The 11,291-nt window shown below is 44.0% G+C and overlaps 1 protein-coding gene across 2 annotated transcripts in view; it reads left to right on the top strand.

The window, feature by feature from the left end:
- The window catches only part of Hsd17b2 (hydroxysteroid 17-beta dehydrogenase 2), a 56,840-nt gene that overhangs the window by 44,140 nt on the left and 1,409 nt on the right, over positions 1-11,291 (top strand). For both annotated transcript variants that reach the window (XM_055621314.1, XM_055621313.1), the window contains one exon: positions 6,243-6,380. In XM_055621314.1, the coding sequence (XP_055477289.1) occupies positions 6,243-6,380 (138 nt within the window). The remainder of the gene's footprint in view (positions 1-6,242; positions 6,381-11,291) is intronic.

Below are 11,291 nucleotides of genomic sequence, written 5' to 3' on the forward strand. Positions count from 1 at the left end.
TCTCCTGTAGTAGCATATTTTTCATCTCAGCCACACAGGGTTAGCTCTCCAGCTAATCCTAATCTCTAATCCCAGAAAAGCAGTTGGATAAATATTTAACCAAGTATTTAGAGAACTGAGAAAGATCTGCAATTGTCCAAGAGTGATCTAAGAGCTTTTCCCAGCCAGTTTTCTTCTTAGGAAACCAAAGCAAATATTTGTATACAGCTACACAGTGTCTCTAAATGAGAATGGTTGAAAACAACCCCGTCTGGAATGACTTGGGCTTCAGGGGTTTCGAGTCAGGGAGGATCTGAATTTTTCTCTCTTGTTATCAGATGGTGACAAGGGGCAGGGCGCTTACTTATCTTCTATTTTAGTATGAGCCATCACGTGGAGACTATGAAGAACCTGGGAAGTCTCAAATACTAGGTTGTGTAAGGAAGTCACGCAGCTCTTCCCCTGACCTGCTGACATTTGGGGCAGGAGGTTATCCTATGCTTTGTGAGGAGTTTGGAAACACCCATGTCTTTGATTCCCCTAGAAGCTGCCACACCCACCGCCCCTTAGTGACAAAACCTTAGGCTCTGCCACTTGTCCATATGGTGGCCACTTTGTTCAGGGGCAAGATTTTTTTTTTCAACATTGTTTTCTCTCAGTAGAATGGGGAGGATTTGCAAACATTGAGGCCTCTGAGTCTTGCATTCCTCCTGAGCCAGGGAGGAACTGATTGAAACATCACCAAAAGCAAGCAGAGCAGTGTCAATATCTGTGGATCCCTTCCCACAGAACAAAGTACATACAGTGCCCCATCACTGTGTCCACATCAAAACTAAAGAAAAGAACACATGCCAGTGAGGATGTGGAGGGGCTGGAATCCTATCCCCTCCTGCTGGAAGTTGAAACTGGGGAAGCCGTTCCGAAAAACCATTAGCCAGTCCCTTAGTAAGTTAAACAGAGAACTGGAGGCCCAGTAATCTATTCCTAGGCATATACTGAAAAGAATAGAAAACAAGGGCTTCAGCAGGAACCACTACATAGCTGTAAATGGCGGCATTACTCACAAGAGCAAAAGGTGAAAACAACCCAGATATCCATCAATGGGTCACTACACAAATGTGGCACAGAATAGACGTAGAATCTCAACAAGGCATTGAGAAAGAAGGAATTATTGATTCATGCTACAGTATGGATGAAGCTTGGAAACATCATAGAGCATAGCATCATAATTTCTAGACAGAAGACGGACATGGATGGCCAAGCAGTGTGTGATTCTATTTCTGTGAACTGTCTGCAATGGGGGAATCCATAGAGACAGGAAGCAACATAGGTGGTTGACCGAGGAATAATGGCTTAATGTGTGTCAGCGTTCCTTTCGAGGTGATGAGAATGTTCTAAAAGGCAGAAGTGACTGATGGAAGTGTTGATTGGACTAAATGATTGGAGGCCCAGAGCTGAACGGACTAAATGCTACAGAGTCATATACTTTAAAATATTCATATAGTCAATTTTGTGTTATGTAATGTTATGTTTATGTTACATGCTTTATTACAATAATAGATTTTCTGGGTCCCAACCCCATATTACTGACTTAATGGGTCTAGATTGGTCTAGAGTGGGGCCTGAGAATTTATGCCTCTACTTCTGGCCCTTTCTCACCTTTTGGGGAACAAGGTTCTGGACCTTGATCTTGTGGCACCCGCAGCTCATCATAGTCTCAGAGACCTTCAAATAGCAAGGAAACCATTACATGCTGTTGGGAGTTTCTGCTGATCATCCTCAGGGGAATCGGCAGGCCTGATTCTCCTGAGCTCATGGGAAGGGTTTAAGCAGACTTTGTCAACTTCAGTCCACCTTAGAAGAATCAGAAGCTAGGTGAGAGACCTCATAATATTCTCCTGAGATTAGGTCTGGGTGGCCCTAGCTAGGCGAGGTACTGGAGAGTGAATGAGCCATCCTGAACTTCCATCTTTCCTATGTAGCCCCTGGGAAAGGCTGTTGTGTTCTGCCCCCTGCTGTGCTGCCTGGGGAATTCATTTGAGAAGCTTCATCTCTCCCTTAATTCCCATATAATCACACCTTAGCTTCATGCTAAAAAAGGGAGTTGGGGGAAGGGACCCTGGGACTGGGGAGATGGCCCAGTAGTTAAGAGCTCCTTTTGCTCTTGCAGAGGACCCAGTTAGGTTCCTAGTGCCCACATTGGTCAGCTCACAACTGCCTGTAACCCCAGCTTGAATGTGATTGTCTAGCCTCCATGGGCTCATGTATTCATGTGCACATGCCTGCAAACAGACACCCATGCATAATTAAAAAATGATAAAATCTAATCTTTAAGACACTTTGGGCAGAGTGCAGGGAATCTTATGAAAGAAGGGAGAAACAATAAGACCTGGAGAGGACAGGAGTTCCACAGGAGAGCAACAACAACAACAACAAAAATCTGGGCACAGGGGTCTTTTCTGAGACTGATACTCCAAACAAGGACCATGCATGGAGATAACCTAGAACCCTTGCTCAGATGTAGCCCATGGCAGCTCAGTGTCCAAGTAGGTTCTTTAGTAAGGGGAACAGAGACTGTCTCTGACATTAACTCAGTGCCTGGCTCTTTGATCACCTCCCCGTGAGGGTGGAGCAGCTTTGCCAGGCCACAGAGGAGGACAATGCAGCCATTCCTGATGAGACCTGATAAAAACAAGGGTCAGAGGGAAGGGGAGGAGGACCTCTCCTATTGGTGGACTTGGAGAGAGGCATGGGGGGAGATGAGGGAGGGAGGTTGGGATTGGGATGGAATGAAGGAGGGAGCTACAGCTGGGATACAAAATGAATAAACTGTAATTAATATAAAAAATAAAAATTTAATAAAAAAGAGACTTGTGGGCTAGAAAGCTGTTAGGTGAAAAAGTTGGGTAGTACCAATAATAGGAAGCCCTTGTAGGGTGCCAACTTTATGCTGGTGCCATGCTAGCTGTTTAAATTCGTGTCAACTGTATAGATGCAGGTACTGTCAGTAGTTCCCTCTGTGTGTGTGTGTGTGTGTGTCTGTCTGTCTGTCTCTCTCTTTTTGTGTGTGTCATATGTGTTCAGATACATGAAGGACAGTCTTGACTACTTTAGGTATTGTTCCTTGGACATTTCCAGTCTTCCTTCCTTCCTTCCTTCCTTCCTTCCTTCCTTCCTTCCTTCCTTCCTTCCTTCCTTCCTTCCTTCCTTCCTTCCTTCCTTTCTTTCTTTCTTTCTTTCTTTCTTTCTTTCTTTCTTTCTTTCTTTCTTTCTTTCTTTCTTTCTTTCTTTCTGGCAAAGTCTCTCATTGGTCTAGAACCCACTAAGTAAGTTAGGGTGACAGACTGTGACAAAATTGGTTCCCTTCCCAACACACATGAGCACATGGTCTTTATATGATTGTTGCCATCTGTCATCTAACTGCTTCCTTTTATTGGTGCAAAAGTCCAAAAAAGAGAAAGTGGGTTAAGAGGCATACTCTTAGTTGTGTAGCAAGTGCAGATAGATCATGGGGTTTAACTGTATGTTCCCCTTTTCATCATTTATATGAATGGTGGAGATTGGCCAGCCAGGAGGCATGGTATCAGATAGAGGCTAATATATGGACTCTGGAACTAATACTTGCTGTGTTCGAATCCCAGCTCTATGTCTACTCAGTTTGCTTAAAAAATAATCTAGTCCCAGGCAGTGTACCCTAGTCATTATACTGTGTATTCCAGCCTTGTGTAAGGGAAGTCTGTTCATGATGGAGGCGCAGGAGGGGATGATGAAAGCTCATCCACCAGCAATGGTCTGCGTTGAGGAAAAGCTATTAATGCTTACTTTTAATTACACAATTATTATTATGGTGGTTATTATTTAACCCGCTATCATATCAGTAAGAGACACAGGCACCTGTTAGATTACTAATATACCTATAAACTGGAACTAGGCAGAAACTAATGCCCGAGGCTACCTTGTTATCTCCCAGCCTCATATCCCATGCCAGTTGCTTTAATTATTCCTATCTGGGCTACTTCCCATCCAAAACTCTCATAAATACTCGCACATGTTTTCCATCTGGGCTGCTTTTCTCTGTCTCCTGATCCTCCGAGCAAGCTCCTCCTGGCCACATGGTTCTTTATGCTAACCCATGGCAGTCTCTCTTTTTTCTCCTTTCCTCTTTCCTTCTCTTTTTCTCTCTCCTGTGATCTTCCTTTTCTTGAAGCCCTTGGACAATTTTAATCCCTTTCTCTTGCTCCTCCTCATCTCCTGAGTTAGTCTGCATGGCAGCCATAACATAATACCACAGACGGCCGGCTCAAGCAGCAGAAATTTATTTTCTTTCACTTCTGGAGGCTGAAGTTTGAAGTCAAGATGACAGTAGGATCTTGTTCTGGCGAGGGCTAGCTTCCAGGTTGCAGGCGCTTCCTCCTCACTGTTTTCTTATATTATGGACACACACACGCACACACATGCACACACACTCAGAGACAGAGAGAGACAAAGAGACAGAGTCAATGACGGACAGACAGAGGCAGTCAAGAGAAAGAGACAGAGACTGTGACAGTGACAGAGACAGTCACATACAGACAGATACAGATACATGCACATTCACACAGAGAAACTGAGAGAGAAGGGCAGAGAGGCCGAGGCCAAGAGACAGATAGGTTTCTCTTATTATAGATTAGTTTGTATTTTTGAGAGTTTTACGTAAATACCATAATAAAGAGCACACACTCAATTTTGTTTGGTTCTGTCACTCACTGTAATTACTTTGAGACCTCTCTGTGGCTATGCATACTAATTTATGGCCTTTAATGGCTGGGTTGTATTCTACTGTAGCCATTCACCAAGTGAATCTTCTTTGGCCAAGGAAATCATTATCAATACTAGAGGTCATGTCCTCGTCCTGTTTTCTTTGTGCTCTGAGACTTGGGTATTTTTCATCCCGCCAGAGTGCATTGTTTCCCCACCTAGAACATACCTGGATCAGTTCCTTGGTTCCTTTAACCAACTGGCTTAGAACAGATTTTTTTTTTCTTTCTTTCTTTCATGGTGCTGAAGGCCACAAGTCAAAATCAAAGGCTTAGCATGACTGCACCTTTCGAAGTCTCCGGAGGAGAGTTTAAGCTCTCATCTTCCATTTTCTTGTGGCTGCAGATGTCCTGGGCTTCTCCCAGGAGACCCCAAACTTGTGCTTCTGTCTTCACGTGGCTTTCCCTTCTGTGCCCCTAATGTCCCATCCTTTGCTTTCTTAGGGCTCATTCAACTTCATCTACTTATTTGGTTGTTGTTATTATTTGTTTGTGTGTAAGCTGTATGTGCATGTGTGCGCATGTTTGTATGAGTAGGTGTATCTGTGAGCATGTGCTTGGGAAGGCTACAGCTTGCTGCCAGGGCTCTTCTTAGATCATTCTCTATCTTACTTTTTTTTTGAGACAGGGTCTTTCTCTGAACCCGGAGCTCATCAGCTCCCCTGGGCTGACTAGCCAATGAGTCCTAGAGATCTGCCTGTCTCTGCCTGTCCAGTGCTGGGGATACAGACATGCATCATCACACTTGGAGTTTTACATGTGAGCTGGTGAGCCTCTCCCCAGCTCCTTAAAGGCTTATTCTAGTCTAGAACAACCTTACCTAGTGATTACAGCTTAATCGCATCTTCAGAGCCCTTTATTCCAAACAGATAGCTTCACACTTTCTTGTTTCCTTTGAGCCCCTGCCTTCTAAAGCTCTTCCTTTGTCTGCAACCTGGCCCAGCTTAAGCCTCAATGTACTAAAGTAAATGTGATATAGACAGGGCAATGGACATTTGTTCATTCACAGACTAAGTTATTTCTCATGCTCTTTACAGAAATGCCCCCATAATTCGCCATGGTATATGTTGCTCCTCATTGCAACTAGTATTGAGTTTATTGTTGGATATTGCCATAATGGGCGGAAGTGTATGTAAGCCTTATCCAACCTTCCCCCCCCCCGCCACCAAATGATACATTAGGTATACCTTCAGAATGAAGGCTGATAAAGCTGAAGGCCTTGAGTGAGTAGAGTAGATGCTGTTAACCCAACATCAATCACATTTCATTTAGAAGTAAATACATCCATACAGTAGGAGTAACCAAGAATATGAACTCACCTGGATTCAGCAGGACCTTGCATACCTTTGCCTGACCTGGTTACTGTTGACATCACTTCCTGGAATGCAGTCAGATACTTTAAATATGTATTGGATGAGTGAATGAAAATATCAAGCCTTATCTTTTTTTCTCCCATTTTTCCCACAGGCAAGATTCCATTGCAAATGCTGGCAGCCTACACCTCAACAAAGGCAGCGATAACCATGTTTTCGTCAGTCATGAGAATAGAGCTTTCCAAATGGGGAGTCAAAGTTATTACCATACAACCGGGAGGTTTCAAGACAAGTAGGTATCTGAGCTCAAGAACTCTGTAATATTCACCTCAAGAAGGACCCTGGCATTTCACGTGGTCGGTTAAGACAACTCTCCAGGGTTGTCAGAGGTGAACAAAGCCAGGCATTGGCCATGACGACTCGTTTTATTCAGTAGGAGCTAAGTTCCAACCTGGCTGTGTAGATGTGATTCGGATGGTTGAACTAGTTTATTTCTAATTTATCTTTCTGTGTGTGAACATGTGTGTGTTTCTGTGTGCATGCACGTGTGTGCAAGTACCTGGGGAGGCCAGAAGAGAATGTTGGGTCCCCTGGAGCTTAAGTTATAGGCAGTTGTGAACCACCTTATGTGAGTATTGGGAACTGAACTCTGGCTTTCTGCAAGAGCAGCAGGCACTCTTAACCACAGAGCCATGTCTCCTCCTCTGCCCTGGTTGTTTAAATGGGGCTGAGTGAGTGGAGAGCACAAGGCTTAGCCAAGGCAAAAGTACAAAAGTACAAAGGCTTGATCAGAGTAGAGGTCATGACTTTAGGCCTCTACCCCTCTACAGAAACTGGGAGACAGGTCTGATCCTTCAGGAGGACTCCTCAAAGGAATAAGCTCTGAGGGCCTTGAGCTGCCCTGGATACATAGACACACAACTGAAAAATCTTTTGAGTGAATGCTCCAATTAAGAGAGGCGAGGAGCCTCCATCAGAGGTGTGTTTGCCAGGATAATAGTGAGTTGTCCTGGCCACGATGAGCCCTCTCAAGCAGGAACTCGGAAGGGCTCATGTCTTTCTAGACTAATCCTGATACTCCTAATGCTGGCCTAGTGTGTGGTCAGCCTCTTCACCCAGGAGTTTGGAGAGCGTTAGCAAATGCTCAGTGGGCAGGCGGGCTTCAGCTAACCTTTGAGAGGCATGTGCCATGTCCCTCTGTGGATGAGTCCCTTCTCAGCTTCCTTCCTGGAAGTAGATGAGAGGGCTCAGAATCTGTAAACAAACAGAGGGCATGTTGAGTGTGAGCCTAGGTCCCCTGATGCCTCCTTTGAACATGAACTTCCTCATGGCCCCTTTCTCTCTGCCCAAGATATATTTGCTCTGTGGGAGCACAACTCAGAAACAACCCCGATGGACTCACTGATTTTCCCAAGCCATCTAAAACCCTACTTCCAATATGGCATCCATCAGCTTCTTGCTGGGTTTGTTCATTTAAACTTAGCGATTTGCTCTTAAACAAACTGAGTGGATACACGGGAAACATTAGCATCCCATTTCATCCCTGTAAGGTGGCTTTCTTCCCCAGCTTCTCTGTGTTTTGGAAACAGCATTTCTCCCCTCTCCTTTAGAGAAGAGGGCCACCTCCTTCCTTCATGGGGGTTGCTGTTCTTTCCCATCTCCTCCTTGAACTTCTGAACTCTGGCCAGAGACAGAAGGCTCATCCATTTTTTTTCCTGGACCATAAAACATCTAATAGGTCATGCTAGTGAGGGTGTGAGAAGAAAGTCTAATAAGGACCACAAACTGGAAGGTATTACTAGCCAAATGCACAAGGTAAAATTTATAAAGAAAAACTGAACCTCTGGCCTGAAGCAGTTGGAAGATGGGAACTTCACCAGGCTATGGAGGAGGCTCAGAAACCATTGGTAACATAAAAATGGATATTAGCCATATATTCTGAGAAGGGGGATCAATTGAAAATGGAGAGAAGATGACATTTTTTGGGGGGAGGTGCTTCTAGCCAAACTCCTCAGCAAGGAGGAGAATTGAGGGAAGTTGATACACAATAGCAGATTAAAGCCAGACAGGAATAGAAGGCAAATCAGGGTGTTTTAGAATGGGGAGAGCCAGCAGGGAGCTGGTGGGCCAATGAAATGTCAAACTGCATTTTTTTTGAAATTTCTTCATTTGTGTGTGTGTGTGGGGGGGTGCATACATGCACGCTATGGTGTGTACATGAAGATCATAGGACACTTTGGGGAGCTGGTTCTCTCTTTCCACAATAGATGAAACTCAGGTTGTCAGACTTGGTGGCAAGTCTTTCTGGCCTGAACGGGACTTGACACCTGGCAGCAGGATCAAGGGTTAGGTTAGGCCCATGGGCCAAAAGAAAATTCCAGCCTACCTATGTAAGGCTCCCTTTGAAAAAAAGCTGGTGTTAATTTACACTTTAAGGGGCTCAGGGAAGTCTTGCCGCTGACGTTTCTGGGAGCTGCTCTCACCAGGCACCACCTGCTGCCACACACACCTGGTGGAGTTGATCTTACTGTTTCCGTGAAGAACTGCATCATAGACATAGGGAAAGGTGTGACACTCACCGTTTACCAACTTAACACAAGCACTCGTGTACTTAGCTCAACAAAGAAGCTAGCACCTGGAAGACCCCTTACAACCCTTCTCCTTCTCAGTACCCACCTCCTCTCATCGTACAACGGTGATGTGTTGATTTTCTTTGAAGGCGTAAGTCCTGCCAGCTACCTTCAAATAGAAATTTGGCTTTACTGGCTTGGGGGATTAACATCTGTGTGTGTGTGTCTGTTGTTGCCTGGATTCTTTTGTTCAACGTTGTGATTTTACAAGTCACCTATGTTGGGTGTCACTAAAATTCACTGTACACAAGAAAGTGTGTGTGTGTGTGTGTGTGTGTGTGTGTGTGTGTGTACTGTGCAATGAGCAAATTGGTGAACTCAACATCTCCATTTTCTTAAACTGTAATTGTTCTATTGGGAATCTCTTCTAGTTCTTTATTCAGTAGATCCAGGGCAGGCTCGGTTGACATTCTCTAGGTGGGGGTGCTGAGGCAAGGTGAGTAATACATCCCTGTGCAGGCTTCTGGCACACACAATGAGGAGGAGTGTGGGCACAGCTCCCGTGCTGTCTCTCAGGCTATCTCCGTTCTGCAGTTGATACTTGACTTGCTCCCTAAAGGTGGGGGTGGGGAAGGGGCTGGGGAACAGAGGGCAGGATAGACAACAATGCCCTGGGTTTATATTTAACTGAGAAAGAAAGGAACTTTCCAAGAAACAGCACTGAGCTTCTGAAAACAGTCAAGGACATCGATCAGGTATTTTTCTAGTGTCCCACAATAAAAACAGCTAAAGTGTTGCATGCCTGGCACATATTAAACACACTGGCTTCCTGCACTGTTTCACTCAGTTTTCGTTTGTGAAGGAGGCAACAGAATATTTTCATATTGTTCTTGTAGTAATAAAAAATATCAATGTTCAAGTTAAGAACTTTCCCAGCCACAGAGCTGATGCAAAGCAAAGATGGGATTTTGAGTAGCGCTAGATTGACGGGATATTGCTTCAAAGTGCCAGGGATGCATAGGGTGTGCGTGCCTAAAGTAATATTGGTGATGTTAGCAAAAGCTGTTGGCTTTATCACCTCCAGGGGAGACTTGGGGGCTCTAGACAGTGTATTCTCAAATGTGGTTAGCCCAGGAATAGGTGAGAGAGAAGAATTTGTGGGTAAAGCCCACCTGATGCCAAGGCTGATGACCTAAGATCAAACCCCAGGGCCCGCATGGGGAAAAAAGAGAACTGATTTTGCAAATTGTCCTCCGGCTTCCACATAAGCATCTTGGCACATGGGCCATCCCTACTCTCTATACAACACTCACACAGACAGACAGACAGACAGACAGATGACAGACAGACAGACAGACAGATAGATATTCTCTAGTCTTCAAAATCAGTGGTTGCAGACAGGTGGGAGAAGGGACGTGACGTGTAAACAAGTATGTTTTGCAAGGTTTAGCTTCAACGGTTGGGTAATTACTTCTCTATCCTCAGTGCCTTCATAAAGAGAAAGAGGCCATAGGATGCTCGCTTGCACTCTTCCAGCATCCCTGGACTTCGGGAGTTCAACACTTCATACAGTAGCAAATGAAGGTGCATCCCATAGCCAGGCAACTAGCAGGACAGTGTGCTTTTGAGGGGTAATCTGGTAGTAGTTACTAAAATTAAAAAAAAATGCTCATGTTTTTTAACCAGCTGTCTGCACTTTGGGGACCCCAGCCTGCAAATATAAAGCCTACGTACAGCAGGGTATATGATGAAAGTCTGTGGACTTGAGTGTTGCAGCGGCAAAACCTAGCAAGGGCTGGCTGATAATGCCATGACGGAAAAGTAGCCAGCTGAAAGCTGTTCAATGGAAACTCTATTGCTGCGCTTTAAATCATAGCTCATGTCTGTAGTCACTGACTAGGAAAATGCAGAATGCACCTTTCTGTTCCTTCTTGATAAAAGAAAATGCAGGTTTCTCTATGCATAAGTATACAAACAAGGAGGAACTGTAGTGGGGCACACCAAACCATTAGCTACAGCAAAGAAGACTGACCTTAAAGCACTCACATCTCCTTGTTACTTACTTATAACATAAGCAGGCATTGCTGCTGCATTTTAAAGTAATATATTTTATTTAATTTCATATAATAAGCAGGCATTGTCTGCATGTTAAAATATATTTCTACTTAATCATGTCGTTTACATAATAAAATTTAAACATGTGTTGAAATTATATTAAGGACATATTTAATGTTTAAAATTACATACAGAAGGTATTTTAAGCTGCACCTAAATTTTCAGTACAGAGGGAGGAAATGTATATTTAATAAGTTATACAACTTATTAAATATAAGTGCATGCTGCATATAAGATTATTTATGTGTTTATGCACACAGAATAGATCATACATTGTAGACATTATGTTTTGCACATATAATTACCAAAAGACATGTGCTAGAATGCTTGACACAGCCATATCTGTAAGAGCTGCAAAAAGAAAAACAACACAAAGATCCATTGTAATATATTGGATCCACAAGTTTTGGCAATATTTATGCAACACAAAGCTATGAAGTAAAGAGAATGGGCATATCACATGTGGATACAACACACACACACACACACACACACACACACACACACACACACACACA

Source organism: Psammomys obesus, unplaced genomic scaffold, assembly GCF_907164565.1.
Source record: "Psammomys obesus unplaced genomic scaffold, mPsaObe1.curated_primary_1811, whole genome shotgun sequence".
Taxonomy (NCBI): Eukaryota; Metazoa; Chordata; class Mammalia; order Rodentia; family Muridae; genus Psammomys; species Psammomys obesus.